The 18,219-nt window shown below is 41.8% G+C and overlaps 1 protein-coding gene across 2 annotated transcripts in view; it reads left to right on the plus strand.

Annotated features, from left to right (window-relative positions):
- The window catches only part of slc9a7 (solute carrier family 9 member 7), a 24,560-nt gene extending 9,352 nt beyond the window's left edge, over nucleotides 1-15,208 (plus strand). The window contains exons 7-18 of one of the 2 annotated variants that reach the window (XM_030049607.1): nucleotides 26-131; nucleotides 963-1,104; nucleotides 1,203-1,308; nucleotides 2,094-2,182; nucleotides 3,098-3,211; nucleotides 3,613-3,724; nucleotides 3,815-3,968; nucleotides 6,835-6,897; nucleotides 8,660-8,723; nucleotides 10,481-10,563; nucleotides 11,867-11,972; nucleotides 13,700-15,208. In XM_030049607.1, coding sequence (XP_029905467.1) covers nucleotides 26-131; nucleotides 963-1,104; nucleotides 1,203-1,308; nucleotides 2,094-2,182; nucleotides 3,098-3,211; nucleotides 3,613-3,724; nucleotides 3,815-3,968; nucleotides 6,835-6,897; nucleotides 8,660-8,723; nucleotides 10,481-10,563; nucleotides 11,867-11,972; nucleotides 13,700-13,966 — 1,406 coding nt within the window. In that variant the 3' untranslated portion in view covers nucleotides 13,967-15,208. The remainder of the gene's footprint in view (nucleotides 1-25; nucleotides 132-962; nucleotides 1,105-1,202; nucleotides 1,309-2,093; nucleotides 2,183-3,097; nucleotides 3,212-3,612; nucleotides 3,725-3,814; nucleotides 3,969-6,834; nucleotides 6,898-8,659; nucleotides 8,724-10,480; nucleotides 10,564-11,866; nucleotides 11,973-13,699) is intronic. The other variant, XM_030049608.1, reaches the window with a different exon arrangement.
- The last annotated feature ends 3,011 nt before the right edge of the window (nucleotides 15,209-18,219 follow it).

Genomic DNA, 18,219 nt, shown 5'->3' on the forward strand with positions numbered 1-18,219 from the left:
TGCTGTTATGTCTGCATGTCTGTAGTGACGGTGCTGGCCATCTTCAACGAGCTCCACGCAGACGTCGACCTCTACGCTCTGCTGTTTGGAGAAAGCGTTATGAACGATGCAGTGGCCATTGTGCTTTCCTCGTAAGTCCCACCTCTTCCTTATCAAACCTGTGCAAGTCGAGAACTTTCTCAGGTACAAAAAGACGGTAAAGTCTCTTTTCTTTTCCCCTGTGTTGCTGAAATTCAGCACTGAAGTGTGAGACAGAGCAGCACGGTGTTGCATCACTGCTGCCCTTGACAAATGGCGCTCTGCCTCCCTCTGTTGGACACATTATGAATCACATCCTACTGGAATGAGACTGTGGACGGTTAAAATGCAACAATTAAAAATGAAGCTGGAAAAGGAGCATTTCCTTAAGAAAATGCATAATTGCTGTCAGCTGATAAGCTAATTAGTTTTGCATTCACGTGTTTATCATTCTAAAGGTGTGCTTGTTTTTTAATCAGCCATATTGAGTATTTAGAAATTTGAAGGGGAGTTTCCACTGTATACATTTGCTAACAAATACAGTGGGGGTGGATGGGGCTTCATTGACTTCCATGTATTTCATAGCTCATAAACCATTCAGTTCATTATTATGAGAGTGTGCACGATTCATTTATAATTTTGAATGGCCTTCTACTAAGTATAAAGGAGTATCACTTAGCGAAATGATATCATGAATCTACAAAGAGTTCTGCATGGTTTGACATATGCAACTTTGTAGCGTAAAATTTGGAGATAGGTGACAATTTTTTTTATAAAGCCTGCATATCTGTTATAATTCATTACATTTGCAAACTTATGCAGATTTTATGAATTTGCATAAATCTACACATAACTCTGCACACTTCGATATATGAACGGTATTAGTCAGTTGACAACAAACAACAAAAACAACATTCTCTACAACATTTATTTCCATATTTCAGGTCTATCGTGGCCTACCAGCCCAGTGGAGCCAACACACACATGTTTGATGCCTCAGCTTTTTTCAAGTCTGTCGGTGTTTTCCTGGGCATTTTCAGCGGCTCCTTCGCCATGGGTGCAGTGACCGGGGTCGTCACAGCCCTCATATCCTTCTCTGATCCAAGGACTGAAATCACAAGTAGTTAAAGAACAGTTTGTGCAGTTACAGTCTAAATGGTGTTTGTCTTTAACTCGACTCCCACGTGACCAAGTTCACCAAGCTGCACTGTTTCCCGCTGCTGGAGACGGCGCTCTTCTTCCTCATGTCCTGGAGCACCTTTCTGCTCGCCGAGGCCTGTGGATTTACAGGTGAGCAGGCGCAGGGCGAGGCTGGGGGAAAAAAGTGGTTGAAATTTGGGAAGGAGTTGCTAGCATCTGCAATCAGCAAATCAGTAAAGCCCTCATAGTAGAAGAAGCAGAAAATACAGAAAAAACACTATTCACCCGTAGAGCAGTCTGTCCATAAATTTCATGTGTGTGATTTGGTGAGGTTTCCATTCAGCTGCAGTCTTCTGGCACCCTAATAAAATGAGGCTGGATGGGTGTTCAATTGTAGATTAATGAACTGTTAAAAAAAAAAAAAAAGTTACTTGTGGAAAAACTGATCAGCAACAGCTCTTTCTAAAAACAATGACAAAGATACCAGATATAATCCATAACTTCATAACTTCCATAACCAAACTAAATTTTTTTTGTTTATCTCAGTTTGAATGTAACAGTTAAATATCACAGAACTGACTTCCACCCAGGCTGAACTTAATAATTACAAATTCACAAGTTGTGGATAGTCCTGACTAATTACCAACAGTGAAGTTATGGTTAATCATCCTCAGTGAATTTCAATGCAGCTGTTGTAGATATTAAACGTGACAGGGAGTTTAATTCAGATTATGTGCCAAATGTGCGGCAGATGAACCGAACAGATATTTATACACAGCAGAAAAGCGATAAGAGGATTGAAAAGATAATCTTTGGTTGTTTGGACCTAATTGGTCTCTGGGGAAGGTGATTTGTTTCGTGGCCTATCCAAACTGTACAGCCTTCACGCTGCATCCGGTGTGTTTGACGTTATTGTGTCATTGTTGTATGTCCAGGTGTTGTGGCTGTCCTGTTCTGTGGGATCACGCAGGCTCACTACACCTACAACAACCTCTCCGAAGAGTCCACAAAGCGCACCAAGCAGGTAGACTCAGCACTTTTCCTCTTTCTTTACCAAACTTCTTAGCCATGTTTTTTTTTTTGGGCCGTGTTCCCCCTGATTATATCAAAAGGGGACTCGCCCCCCAGTGCCAGATGGCCCAATGATCAGCCTGTTGTGACCTTAATCGGAGCTGTCTCAGGACGACGCTCCTGACACGACTGTTCTTGGTTCCCAGAGGGGGGTGCAGTCTTGAGGGTGGGATATAGATAAACACACAGGCAGCAGATTAATTATCCTGGCTGATCCCTGTTATTTGTCTTCAAAAATGTATTTGATACTAAATACAGCACAAAAGGCGAAATTAAAACAGTGCACATAGATTAGAACAGGACAGGAGTGGTGAAATTTCTTGTGGCATGCGAGTGTTTGCGTTGGTTTGCTTGTGTGTGTGTGTATTAGTGTGCTTGTTAAAACAACCCCAGCCAACCTGCACCTCCTCCTCAGAGCCTGAGAGATGCAGTCGGCTCTGTAATCATCATGGCACCCAGGGCTCTGTCGGCTCTGGGAAACAAAACAAAACAAAACAAAACAAAAAGAGGTTATCAAAGCTGTTCTAGGTTCTGTGGGAATAGAGGAGCAGCTTACCAGAAAAGGTTTTTTTTTTTTTTTTAGAAAAGCAATGTGAAATGCAATGAGAAAGTTCCCCATGGTGAAAGAGAAGTAAGATTTTTTAAAAAAAATATGCATGGTTGAGTTTTCAGACATTCATATTCAGAAGTTGTTTTTTTTTTTTTTTTAGACTTGAGGCCTTAGAAGAGGTTAAACATAAACTGGATTCAAGGCTCTTTCCCTGGGGATCTTGTTTATTTTCATCACAATATGTTTGTGCACACATTTATAAATGAAAAAATATTATCAATCTGGTGTTTTTCATACTTCACACTTCCTGTTTCCTAGCTCTTTGAGGTCCTGCACTTTCTGGCTGAGAATTTCATCTTCTCCTACATGGGCTTGGCTCTGTTCACCTTCCAGAACCACATTTTCAGCCCTATCTTCATTGTCGGAGCTTTTGTATCCTTTGAATCTGCAGAAAAGAGCATCTCCTCATCTGTTTCCAATTCAGTGTAGCCCTTTCTCCCATATAAAAGACTTATTGTACTATCTGACTTCCCACAGCTGTAGAAATGGGCCATAGTTTAGGGCTTAGAGAGTTTGGACTGCTGTGATGTCCCAGTGCAGGTCACAGCTTTTTAAGTCAAGGTCTCCTTAAATCCCCTGTGCCGAATCTCTGTTCTGTATGCCTCCATTGTACTTAAAAGACCAACACAGATTATTTAACCATTTCACTCCAAATTGTTTGTTGTTAATTTTGCACCATTGCTTGCATCTAGATGCCCCTGAACCCCCCCAACCCCTCAGTATTCAGCCATGAGTCAAAATGTTTCGGTCCTTGACTTGTCCCTGCCTGCCAGATTGCCATTTTTATTGGACGAGCCTCCAACATTTATCCCCTCTCCTTCCTTCTCAACCTCGGCCGCAGGCACAAGATAAAGGGAAACTTCCAGCACATGATGATGTTTGCAGGTATGACAAACCTACACTGACGCTCATCACACCAGACTGACCTGTGTGATTCTGTGGTGTGACTGTTGCGATGCATGTGATGCTCCGCAGGCCTGCGGGGGGCGATGGCTTTCGCCCTGGCCATCCGGGACACGGCCACCTACGCCCGCCAGATGATGTTCACCACAACGCTGCTCATTGTCTTCTTCACTGTCTGGGTGTTTGGTGGCGGGACGACACCCATGCTGTCCTGGCTTCACATCAGGTGACACATAACTGTTGAAATTTGCTGTGTTTTGCCTTTTTAGTATCACTCTAATCACTATCTAATGCAGTTCAGTGCAACAGCTCTGCCATAAATTCTACCTCTTAACAAAGTTTATAATGTTACATTATATTTCTAATTTTTTGTCCTCCTTATTTATATACATGAGGGGGACAGTATAGTGGAAACACCTCTTCATAAAATGCGGTCCAGTACAACAGCACTAACCCCTAAGTATGAGCTCAATGCCAAACATAGAATTGAATGAACACCTCTATTACTCTGACAAAAAGAAAACCTGAGCATTATAGGCAGCAGAAAAGAAAACTTCATGGCAGAACAGTTGTGTTGGATTGTATGAGATTGTGCAGGTGGACCACTGAGTGTATATATATCAGTCTTAAAATCTTGTTTTTCTTAAGAGAAGTGAAACTCTGTCAGTGGGATGAGATTATCTCACTTCTTTCCGGTGCAGTTTCACATGTTCGGGATGTTTTCTGGGAACACGTATAATAATTTTGAAACAAGACAGAATAAGGCAGATCTGCCCAGCAGTGTGAAGAAAATTACATTTGATTCAAAAAAATTCTGGAAACAAGTTGAGTAGCACGAGAAACAAGAGCAGGTATCACCACATCGGCAGATTTTTTTTAAAAGATGATTTTTTCATACTGTTGCTGTTTTCTTAAACAAGTAATTATTCCACAGTTCACATTGTATTTTTTTTTTTTTTTTTGGTGCCTTGTGCGACTGTCCAGGAGATGGGGCAAGAGATCTCCATTGCCCTCCATCTGCCACTTCTTTGGATGTAACTTACACTTGTCTTGGATTGTTGTATAGTTTGAGTAGCTCCCTCCTTCTTTCACTGGGGGAACTGCCGCAGGTTCTCCACTGTGGGATGGGTGCCACTTAAAATGGTGATGATCCTGAGCCAGAGGTGATACTGCGTCCCCAGTTAAGTCAGCTGTGAAGAAACTGCTCAGAGTGAGACTGCCTGGGGCTGTCCCTAAGTGGGATGTTGTCATCGCTGGAGGGACTTGCTCTTTAGAGCTTTGCTAATATGGGTATCTGTCAGTTTTGAGCCGAGCCTCCCCCATTTTTGGCCGACCAGGATGCATCCAGAGCAGCTATTTATCAAGATAAAGCGGATTACGGGCTCGTAATGTGTATGACAGCAGTTGCCGGGGTAAAAGGGCTCTGTGCAATATGAGTAATGCTGCCTCGGTCTGAGCAGTAACTATTGTGTTTGTTGGGGTTTTTCCAGGGTTGCCAAAATCTCCCCCTGAACTCATCACCATGGCAACCAGGACATGTAGTGCATGGCAGTCAGATACAGGCCATGGTGATCCTGTGATCCTGTGATGCTGATGGTGCTCTCTATCTAAATGTGACACACATGAATGTACACACTCTGTATTGCGTGTGTGTGTGTGTGTGGAAAAATTTTAAGCCATAATGACCTTAATTTGAATTGGAAATGAGTCTACAGTCACTCACAATACAACCAGTCTGACACTGAATGATTATCAGGAAATTATTATCAGTATTTTTGCGGGCATGAATTTTACGTTGAGAGTGAAAATTAATTTTGCCAGATGAAATATAATATTTTTTCATTTTAAAATCCTCCATCTGGGTAATAGAAGAGAGCCAGCTTTTATACTGTGTGGAGAGCCGGATGTTCTGTGTTCCTGGGCTGTGTGGGGATCATCTCTAAGGAGGAAGGCTTGCTCAACATCACAGTGTCATTATAGGGCAGCCAGTTAGAAAGCAGGGAGGAAAAGATCCGGCTGCTACAGTGGGTTTTGCGGTTCCCACTGGATCAGGGAAGAGCTGCTAATCTCTCAGCTCAAATGCTGAGAATTTTAGACCTAATTAGATGTTTGACATGTGGTGGTAGGTAGATAGATGAGGAAAGGACAAAGCAGTAACCTGTCCATGGGCCACATTCATGAATGTGTTCTTAACCATAAGAGATGGCATAAAAAGTAATTTTAAATTGTAACAGTTTCATTTCTTAGAAATTTCTTAAATTTCTCTACGTACAAACTTCTCAAATAGGAGAATGATTTAATTATGGTCAGGAGTCGTGTTTGGTAGTGCCTAAAATTTGTTTCTATGTATGAAAAGAGAGGTTGATCTTTTCATTTTAGGGATTATAAACTGTCGCTGTTTCAGTTAGAAATAAATCAGGAACAAATAAAACATTTGTTTTGAGATTAGAATTTATTCATTTTTTTCTTAGAAAAAAACATACAAGAAAAGTTAAGAAAACGTACAAGACCTGATTTTGAGAATATAATATTGTGGCAGAAGATTGCTGTACAAATTATTAGGAGCGCCAGATTCTTTTACTTGTTTCCTCTTGTGTTTTGTGTATCCCTGAACATCTGCTGAGTTTTGATGCCAGCTCCAAGGATCAGCGCACCTCCCCACAGGATCATATTTGGCTGAGACTGTTGCCAGTTTTTTTTTTTTTTTTCAACATGTAGTGGTCAGTGTTATCTGCTTAATCCTCCATGTGCGTGCACTCCCCCATTAAACAGACACTAATTTTTAACAAAAGGATATGTATTTTTTACACAGGTATTCACGTTCTTTTATATTCTCTAATTTGTTACTTTTAGATGCAACTGTCTGGATGACAGTTTGCATCCAGTATGTGAAAATACAGAAAATTTGTATGTGAAATGAAGTGCATGGATGAATTGCATATCTAATCTATGAGATAGCAGATAGTAGTAGTAGAAGTAGAGAGGTTTTTTAATACAGTGGTGGCAGTCAGAGTGGAAAACTGATGAACATATGACTGCTGTTTCAGTGTATCTTTCTCTACCTGAGTGTGTTTTTGTTTGTGATACGACAGAGTTGGGGGCAGCAAAGCATTGCAGAGACAGCACCGTCATTATGAAAAGTGGCAGTACATGAGGTGCTGTATCTGTGTGTGTACAAATTGACTGCACATGGTGATGGGAAAGCATGCGGTTACCTCAGATGCAGCCCTCACTTTTCACGGTTCCCTGTTCTGTGCTGTTTAGAGAACATTTAACACCCACTGATCAAAGAGATATGAGCTATGTTGTGCACAGGCCTGACCTGGGTGCAAGTGTTGCCGCTAGTGGAGTTACCATAGCATGTTCAACTGCATTTTTGAGCCTTTCTGTGCCTGGAGCAGGCAATGTGGAGAATCTGTGTGACAGCCTGGTTTTCTTTGTGTTTCGGTGGGTCGTCTACCAGATTTTGCCACAGTAGTGTGAAGGACAAATCACACACTGAGATTTGTCAGCAGAACAGCGTGAACTCATCTGATAGGTCCCGGCAAAAAGAGGAAGCAGGCAAGGTAATATTGAGCTTACAAGGGAAAAAACACTCAAGCTGGTTCCTCAAAGTTTATTTTTACTCTCTTGAGGGCTCTTGCGTCTTCCCTCGAGAACAGAAAAGTAGCAGCTTGTGAGGATCATTTGATGGTCTTTAAGGAGGGAGGGGATGCTTTAACAGGATTAGAGGTTAGTAGGTGAAATAAAGTCAGTGGGCCTCCCCTCCCAAGAATATGTGTTGGTATGCACGCGCCTGATCAGTGTTGTCTCTTATCAGAGGAAACTTGTGCTGGCCTGTGCTCCTATCTCTTAGTCCCTCCCAATGGTTTTCAGTGCGTCTTAATCTTGGGGTCATTCCTCCCTCCCTAGATCCTTCCTTATGTCGCCCAGCAGGCTGTGCACCTTTGTTTTTCCAGGTCCTCTGACCTCGGTGCAACCTCAGCCCCCTGACGTTCTGGAGAGGGGGCCTCCACATTTTCCCCTCTCCCTGCCTCCTCTCTAGCTCCTTTTATGAGGCATGTGGAAGTCTTGTAGTGGAGAGGGAGGAGCTCCTCAGAGGCTGCAGCATGGTGATAGAGGTTTTTGCATAGCCTGCTTATTCTCATTGTGATGGAAAACAAGGAGGAAATATGCTTTGTTTCTTGTTGCATATTTACTCAGAAGGGACAGTGCCTCTGTGTGGCTAATGTGGAAAAGATGCTTGGAAAGATGTTACTGTTTGAAGGTAACTGTACACAATGCAGCCTGTATGAGATAACTCTGAGTGATGGTCTAACCACCTATGGTGCCAGCTGTATTTTGGCAATTCAGATAGAGCCATGAAAGGCTGCACTCTTGTGCCTTGGCCTCTGTCCACATGGATTAGACTCAGTTGTTGAAAGGAAGCAGTTCCAGTTCATGTGAACTGAAAGTTTTGTGTACCACCTTAAATTTGCTTGTGTTCACTGCAATCCATCTCTGTTAAGAAAGGGACAACAACAATTGAAAGCCAGTGCAGCAGCAGCCACGTTTTAATTTTATATTTCTCTTTCTTTGGGTTTTGGGTTCAATGTGCGTCTTTGGTTTCAGTGAAAAATTGGTAAAAACACAAAAGCATCTGAACAGCTAAAAGTAAATCAGTCGCAGGATGGTGTCAAAGATGGTGTGTATGTATTTTCAGTCGCACTTGCATGCCCCACTGTCGTCACGGGTGAGCTGTTAGCGCTTATCTGTTTTGGAGATGTGTGTTTGTGAATATCAGTGGCTTCTTTTTAACGTTGGTGGTTTTGTTGTGTTGAATCATCACTGGGGCACATCCCAAAACATTTTTCTGACTTTCTCATACACACAACCACGCCACACACACACTTACTGCTTTGTCGTCTTCTGTCGCAGGGTCGGAGTGGACCCAGACCAGGATCCACAGCCCTCTGGAGACAACTTCCAGGTCCTGCATGGGGTGAGCATTTCACTCACACTCAAGTCACTGAAACTGTAATACAGTAACTGGGCCTGACGTCGGGCTGAACAGTTATTATTATTAAAATTGCAAGAGCTGCAGTTTCTTTGAAGTTGAACTGTGTGACAGAAGACTGTTGCAAATGAAGTGTTGTGGTGCAGCAGAGATTCTGAGGCCTACAAACTAACCCTAACCCTAACCCTAACCCAAACAAACAATAAACAAACTGTATTCTACAGATGTAAGAAAACATGTCTGTGTACTGTGGAGCAAAGCAAAAATCATATTATCACCATTTTAATTGGTTTTCAGTGATAATTAAAGTTCTGATGCAAAAATTATCATTCCTACTAACATCTTGAATCATATATCATCATATCTGTAAAAATAATTGGTAACACTTTACAATAAGAGTACAACAATTAACGTTAGTTAATGGCGTAATAAACATTAAGTAACAGATAACTAACCATTAACTAATGTGTCTAAGAATCATGTACTAATGCTGTTCGTGCTAAGGTATTAATTTATATGTTATTTTAGGATTATTGTAGATATTATTAACATTAGTAAATGCCATAATAATCATTAACTAACTGTTAATTAACCATTATGGCGTTAACGTTAACTAACGTTAATTGTTGTACTCTTATTGTAAAGTGTTACCAATTAATCTCAACATTATTTTTTTTTAATCATAGTTCAGTCTTAATCTGAACCACCCCTGGCTGTTGTACATAAATATGTCTGGGTAGCGGCTGGGTATTGACTGAATGGAGCTTAAAATACAACCTACTGCATTACACCTGGGTAGATTAACAAAATATACAACATGTATGATAAATTAGGTGGCTAACCGACTCAAACCAATTTATAAAATTAATTCCCATTCCATTCTTCCCTGACTATCTCTACTGTCACGGTCCAATAAAGCAGAAATACCAAAATAAATCTTTTTTAAAAAATCCCTTACAAATTTGTTGAATTAGCACAAAGCACTTCCTTAACACAGTAAAATGTCACAGCATCATGGGAAAACAGCGCATAAACAAAAGGTATTGATACAAAGCGGCAAGAGAGTTAATGCAATATTACAAAAGATCGATTGGTTTTTGCAGAGTTAATGAAATATTACAAAAGATCGATTGGTTTTTGCATAGCTCTGTGCATAAATAGCTTGTTTTGATGTAAAATGAAGCTGAGCGAGATTACAGGAGGAACAGTGTGCTGTATGCTAAAAATACACAATCCAGTCATTTTCCAGTTAATTGTTATCCCGTGGAACTATGATGATGATTCATTTCCATAAAGATATTGCAAGGGCTGAATTTTGTGGGTGAGTTCTCATTACATGGTGCTGCTCCGTGTGTTTATTGACAGACTGCTGCGAGGCCAGGGACGTGGGTGTGCATGTGGGGGCGGCCACCACGAAGTCACAGCATGATGTTACAATTTACACTGCTGAAATTACCCAAGGAGAATTATGATAATGGGGTGTTTACCTACAGTGGTTTGGCACATCCCTGTCTTATGTCCCATCATTCCTCTGTTATATTTACCCAGTGCTCAGTGGGATTCCACAATTAACTCGTCAGCACTGGGTGGTCTGTTATTCAGACGTCACATTGCTCACATCCTGGAGGCTCCTGGTGTCACGATACAGGGTCTATTGCTTGAAAAAAGCTTTTGACTTAGCAATTGTTGGTGAGAATGTGTTGACATCCCCCTATGTTTTTTTTTTTTTTTTTTTTTTCTAGGACGGGCCCCAGGCTGAAGGACAAAGTAAAACCAAACAGGAGAGTGCCTGGCTCTTCAGACTGTGGTACACCTTTGACCACAAGTATCCTTTCCACGCCTTGCTTTATTGAACCAAAGAAACCAGCAGCTGTCTCATCCATGCAGTAATCCATGAAGTAATTAACTTTTTTTGAGCTACCACACAGTTATCTCATGTCTATTTTCAGTTCTCAGTGCAGCTTTTCAGGCAAATATTTTATAAGCCTTTAAAGTCTGTTTCTGGTTCTGGCTGGCCAAAGATAGATCGAACCATCCCAGGTCAGAGGAATAACTCACACATGAATTCAGAAAATTAATGCAGTTCCCTCTCTGCCAAAACAGACCCGAGTAAATGTGTTTCCCAGCTCATCCTCTCACTTCCTCTCTTCTTCCTTCGCAGCTGAACAATTGCCTCCCCAGGTGGCTGATTGTGCAGCAGTTTTTGAGTAGGGCAGCTGTGTTTTACAGTGGAGACTTTCTCCATGGTGACTCTTGCTCGACACAGCAAAGGCGGGCAGAGTTCAGCTCTCTTACGTCCCAGCATTTGGGAGGGTGAGGCAAACATATGACATAAAGCTCTGGTGTGGAGTTTGGTGGGTTTTCTTGGGGCAAACGCTTTATCTTTGGGTAGCAGGCAGTTGAGCTGAAATACCTACTCGGAGGTTAGCCACACTGTGTGTGATACAAATAATCCTTTCTACTGAAATCGTCTGAATGGTTAAGTTTCAGTCCCTCTGACAAAGAGCAGTCCGCCTTCCTCGCCAACAGAACAAGTAACATAATCGTTTGCACAGGACATTGGGTTTTCCCAGACTGGAATACCGCTTGACTAATTAGAAACAGGAGGCGCAGTGGCTCAGCATATTTTTCCTTCACTTTATGCAGCACTGCTGCCAAGCATAAAAAATGGCTCTCCCCCTCAGCTGCTCTCAGGATGCCATGCAGTTTTATACTCCAAATATCCGGCTGGCAGACATCCTTGACAATAGTAGGCCATAATTCATTGGTGCAAATTGAATTCTGTTTATTCTGTGTAAGGGAGACTTCTTCTGATTGTAGGCAGTGACCAAAGAACTAGATAAGATCTAGATAAGAGGACTATTCATCAAAGCGGCAGTGAAAACATGTTTACATTACAGCATCCTCTAACATAAATTTAAAATGGTGTTTCAGTCCAAAGGAACCATATCTGAAATGATGAAAACAAAGCCATTAAATGGAAATATGAATGTGCAAAAGAGAGGTATTGCCATGAAAATGAAGGTAAACAATATTTGGATTTTCCTCTTGTTTTCCTGTTCAAATCATTGAATTCTTTGCTTCGCCTTTGTAGGTATAAAGTTTTACTCTCCTTAATAATTGCCCAGTTACCTGAAGCCCATCCTGACGCACAGCGGTCCGCCCCTCACCACCACTCTGCCCAGCTGCTGTGGACCACTGGCACGCTGTCTGACCAGCCCGCAGGCATATGAGGTGTGTACTGCCAACACACACACACAAACAAACACTATGGACACATCCAACACAGACTTACACTCTTACATTAACACTAACCCTGAAAAAAAAAATCATGTTCTTACTGTAGGCCCTTGTAAACCCATTAATTGCATACCGTCTGGTCAGAGGTTTTTCAGAACATCAGACATTTTTGTAGAGCTGGAGATTTTCTCTGAGTCACATTATAATATTGTGAAAAGTATTTTCAATGCCTGCCAGGAGCATACAAAGCACCGAGGCCATCAGCAACAGAGAACATGGACAGGCAAGAAGCCTTTTTGCATCCAGGGGGCACAAAAGACCCATTCACTCCCACATCAGTGGTGATCTCTGTTCTGAAAAACATTATGCCTCGATATTTTAAACACAGAAAACACCCATTGATGGGATGGTCACAGTTGCATTCACTCGGGTAGAATCCCTTATTCATGTGAGTGTTTTCATGTAGGTTTGATTCTATTCGCCTCACTTTTCACAGCGTTCCAAAGTCGCCTCAGAGGGGCAGACATACTACAAAGTCTGAATTTCTTAGTGTAGAAAATGGATTTTTTTCTCATAAGTAATTTGGTGTAGTTTGGTGAGCAGTCCATAAATCTAAACATCTTCCTCTCTCAGTTTGTGCTTCTCTCTTTCTGGGTCGCAGTTTGTGTGCCAGCCAGGCGAGTGCTGAATTTAGGTGGTGGTTCACATAATCAGACTGTCCTGTGTTCTGTGTTGCCAAGTGTAGAGACAGAGGATTAAAATAAAGCTCTTTGCCTGGTTCTTCAGTTACAGATATTATGAGATGCAGAGGGAATAAAATGCTCCACAAATGAAGCTGAATAAGGTTCTCAATGACCGTGAACTGTAAAATGTTTTTAGAATATATTTCCCAAACAAGTTAGTTTTGAAAAAATATCTATTATAGATTTCTTGAAACTACACTGTTTAATTGTGTAGTATAAAGTGAAGGTGACCAAGCTGTTGCCTTCAGGCTTTGGATATTAGCTGAGCAGAAGCAGGGTTATAAGAACAGTTGCGTCTCCAGCACTGTTTTCATTAGAGAGTAGCAGTAACCTTTTCAACTGCATATATAGCCTAGAGGATTTTATCTGGATTTTTTCTCTATCTTTGGTTTTTGTCTGTAGTGAGATAGATGTTGGGACTGAAGGGTTATGTAATCATGATTTTTTTTTTTTTATCCCTTCATCTGAGTAATCCATGTGTTGACCCAGTGCAGGCTCATCATGCGCTCCACTTTATTTCCCCGAGGACACAGGCTGCTTATCGATTGTCAGCCAGTCAAACCTAATCAGAGCTGTGAAAGCCTCATGCTTTATTTTGACAACTATCCTTTCCTTATGCGGTCGATGCTCTTTTTCTTGTCAGGGTAATTCCACATTTAGTTCTTAACCACATGAAGCCACACTGCCTCAGTGCATGGCTTGTTTGTATTGATGTACATCTAATGCAGCTTTGTCTGGTTAATCCTTTTGTTTTAACTGCAGTGTAATCCCATTGCTACTCTGACAACTAAGTGGAAGTCTCTTCCCTTCCCTTGTATCTCTGTGAACCATAGTGTCCCTTATGAGCCTTTACACTGTTAATGTCCGTCTGTCCCGTATGACCGTCTGTTCATGCCACACTATGCCTCATAGTGTGCATGTATGTGTGTCCCATGCTCCCATCCCTCCCCTCATGTTTCACTGTGGATGTGTTTGCAGAACCACGAGCAGCTGAGGGACCACGACTCGGACCTCATCCTCAACGACGGCGACCTGACCCTCACCTACGGTGACACCGCCATCACAGCCAACGGGGCGTCTGGCGGCAGCGGGGCAGATGCGCCCGGGGGTTCAGGCTGGAGCGTGAACGGAAAACGGAGCGGCAGCACCTCAGAGGAGGCGCTGGAGCGTGAGCTTGACTCCCGTGAGCAGGAGCTGCTGAGCCGAGGCACACGCCTTGTTTTCCCCATCGAGGATCATGTCTGACCGTGCCCTCACCCCACCTCTCCCCCTGTGCCATTGCCTCACTGACCCCCGAACCGCCTCACCCTCAACTCTCCACATACCTCACTCCTGCAGGCAGTCCAGAGATCAGATGAAGTGGAGAGATGTGAGTAGATGGAGGAGGAGGGATGAGGGGAAGGTTCAGATCGACTCTGAGCTCCAGGCCCGGGAGCAGAGCTTAAGAAGGAGCATTTCATCGTCATTACTGAACTGGAGTCGAGGCTCCAGGAAGACATGTGCCCGTCAGAAGAGGAACACTCCATGCTGTTATACTGTGATTCAGTCTTACTGACTCTTTTCATTTTGTTTTTTTCTGCATAAATAGGAGGGAATCCCCTTACACAGAATTTAGGGACAGTTTGCCCTTGTGTGAGATTCAGTCTGCACTTTTGAATATGTAACATTTTGTGTGTTTGGTTTGAATCGAAAAGATGTAGAAAAAGAAATGATCTCCGTCGGCACTCTTTCATCACGTGTCTCAACTAATTTGTCTTTACAGTTTATCAACTATCACTGAGAAAATGCTGAGTGGCCTCTTTGCTTGCTATTCTCAAGATCATCATCAGCCTCAGCAATCATAGCCCATTAAGATATGGCAGTGAGGCTTTAGAAACATTATGTGAGATCTGAATATTCATTTTCTATCAAACTACGGGTTCAGCAAATGTGGTAGTGAAGATCTTACATCCACACAGAAGTGTCTGTGTGGTGGAGATTGAGGCATTTGAGGGGGACAGTGAATCGTTTTTCCCTCTAACTACCACAACAGTGTGTCAAGGGTGAACTGACATGGGTGAAGAATGCAAGCATGTAAATACAATGCCGATCTTTGTTTTGTCCCCAGTGGAATTGCTCCTTTCAATGCATTACGTCCTATGACTGTTACGAATAGCATTTGCGTGTCTCGTCTTTGTTGTATTTCTTTGATCTATACTTTTTAAATGTACTGGGCAGGCAGTTTTTTTCACAACAACAAAAAATAGTAATCATATTGATCTGTGAAAAGGAACTGAATAGTCTTTCTGCCAGTTATGTTGAAGTCCCTCTGGAGATAATGCTGATTTCTTATGAAATTATACAACTTTTGCGCTATTGTTATGAGATATGCACTGTAAGTTAAAGGGCAGTATAAATGTCGGGTTGTAAACTGAAGGAGAGAGTTGCATCATAATTTGGCATGTTTTGCACAAATCCTACATCCCAAACTGATAAAAAAAAGAAGAATTTAACAATCAGATTCATCCATTTAGACTAAATTTAGGGAGTGCTGTGACGAGTGTTTGCACAGGTTTTGTTGCTTTAAGCCCACAAATATAAGAGTCATAGAACATATCGTAGGGTGAAAGCAATCCTTCAAAACCTAATACTCATAAGATTTTACCTGACAACTTAAGATTTAAGGGCAAACTCTATGACAAACAGAACATTAACCATCAGAGATTATTAAATGTACCTGTTTCCAATGGAGGAAACATTGGCACAAAACATCACAGCGACATTCATCCACGTTGTCACAACAGCTGTATGGAGATTATAACAGCGATGACCTTTAAGCCTAAATACTTCCCTAAATCAGTTTGTCCCTCATACTGTGCTGTTGTAGTCACTGGCACTTACACTGAGTTACATCATTGGTTGGAGGCCTTGGAAATCTGTTGTCTCACCTGTGTTTTCCTAAACAGTATTAGAGCCTGGGTTTACTGTCATATCTAGGAATTGACGGACAAAAATTCCAACTGTGCACTACTTCTTAAACCCGGTGCCAACTATGTTGTCGTGAGTTATCTGTACTTGTTTTGCAGCCTTGACATTGTTTGGCATTTCTGCTTTATTTGATAGTGACAGGAGAGAGAGAGAGAGAGGGGATGACTTGTAGCAAAGGACACAGCTCACTGCAGTAAGGACTTGGCCTTGATATTTAGTACATGCTCTACCAGGGGAGTTACCTGCAACCTTGAAGTTTTTAAAGACTGAGCTAAAACTTGCTGCCAGGTATCAGTTTTTAAATTTTTACATTTCATTATCCTCTCTCTTTATTCAGTCAATTGGGATGGGGTATGACAAAGAAATATCAACAGGGAAAATAATTAAAATATGAATACAGCAGAGGCACCGAGAAACAACTGGTTCTCACTACTAAGGTCAACATTTGCAAATCACATATCAGCAGACTTAGGTGCATATGATAGTGTTTTTTTCTTTCTTTTTTTTAAAGGTTTTCACTTCTAATCACCTCCAAAAGCCCAAGGCAATGAAGAAACCGCCCTCAAGTCCAACCCTAACTCTTATTTCCTCTAAAAATGCTGTACACTGAATTATGGGAACATGTTATGACATACTGCGTCACAGAAATGATGTGAAAGTCCTAGAGTTAGGGGTTTTGCTGTGTAACCAAATTATACCCTTCTGATGACTGCAGGCGTCATCATTTCCAATGTGATGCATATGATCTAATTTCACATGTGAGCGTCTTCATACCACCACTAACTAGTGGCCTCTTTGTGCTTCAAAATGAGGAAAAAGGGTTTAAATATGGCCTATAGAGATCCTGTCTATATGCTTATTATAGCATATACAGGGTCAAAACGCTTGCAAATGACACTCATTGGACTAGTTTCCATTCTCTAATATTTTCCACAACAGTCTCCTGAGTCTTCTTTACTTTCCATCACAGTGATTTGCATCACTCCGCAGGTTTCTGCCCCATGTGAACTGTTGCAAGCTTTAATGATTTATACAGCAGCAATTATTGATTCTGGTGTGACCTTCCACCCACATTTCCCTTGCTGTGTAAGGCTCCCTTGAGAATTTCTGAATTATTATGAAAAATTATTTGATCTTCCAGAACTTTTTTCTAGCTCCCTTCCAACAAAAGTAAATATTAGTGCTGGGAGTTATCTGGGTCTATGAAGTTGTGCAGGATTTGCTCCAGCTGTGCACTGTAGGAAACGTATCCTTTGGTCAGTGGCACCACAGAGTGAGCCAACTCACTCTTTGGGAAAGTGATTTTTCTGTCGTTTTCATGTTCAGATTGCCACATTTTGTGTTTTAATCTGTCAGGTCTGTAACATCTTTGAACACTAAATGAATCGCCCCCCTGTTCAAATGCAGCACACAACACATTTGTCTTTGTGCTTTCTTCTTTCTGGCTCCTGCATTTATGTATGAGTACATGAGGGCAGGTGTGAAAGGCATGATTGTCTTACTTGAATCTGTGACAGACACAGAAGGGGGAACCATGCACAAGTTTTACAGCTCGGTGAGGGCTTCAATGTGGAAACAAATCTATATAGTTATGCAATCCACCGCCAGCTGTAGGGACTCTGGGTCATTTCAATTCTGGCCAGAGTGGGAAGTGATGTTAAGCATACTGCTCTGTTAGACAGCTTCCTCCACACTCAGATGCTGAGGCTTGCCTGTATCTGGAGCTCTGTGTTGACATACTCACTTAGCTGCATTTTGTCTCAACAAGCCATTGTCATTCGGTTTGGGTTCATACTTGGAAATACTCCCAGCCATGCTAATGCTCTCTCAACTCTCTGTGATGCCCATGCCAGCTGTTCAAATAATGGCAAGGTTGCATAGCCTCATAACACACCTCTTCCATTTAACTTACAGCAGATTTTAAAGTATCTCTGGATTGGGGGGAGGGTGGGAGCGGGACAACAAAAATGTCATTGTTTATGTGTCAGTTATCTGTTGATAAGGACTTCCTGTTGTATCAGCTACCACAAGTTAAATTAAAAAAAAGAGAGAGAGAACCAGAGCTTGCATAATAGATTTGCCTCAGATAAGTGGACCAGAAAGTCTAAGGTTTTATTCAAAATTTGGGAGCACTTTATGGACAGCACCATCATGGATATCTTACCACAGGCAAATTAGCGGACTTTGGCACTTTACCTCAACTTGAGGACACCCGCGGGACTCTTATATAACCTTCATGTGCACTCTCTCTCTCTCCAGACTGTTGTGCTTCACTTTGTCTGTAGATCTTGCTGACTATCCTTAACATGCTGTCTGTACTTGAGAAATATATGAACCAAAACTGTCAATAATGTGTAGCCATTGTTTCTAGTTGCAACAACTGGCTGCCTTGTTCTACCTGCAATGTTTTGCATGTCAACATGTTAATTAAAATAATTGAAAATAATAAGACACTCGGTCGTCTTCATTTGGCTCTGAGACCTCATCAAAGTCCAGTTGGTTCTTTTTGGCTTAAATGAAATATGCCACAA

The sequence above is a fragment of the Myripristis murdjan genome, chromosome 4 (assembly GCF_902150065.1).
Source record: "Myripristis murdjan chromosome 4, fMyrMur1.1, whole genome shotgun sequence".
Taxonomy (NCBI): Eukaryota; Metazoa; Chordata; class Actinopteri; order Holocentriformes; family Holocentridae; genus Myripristis; species Myripristis murdjan.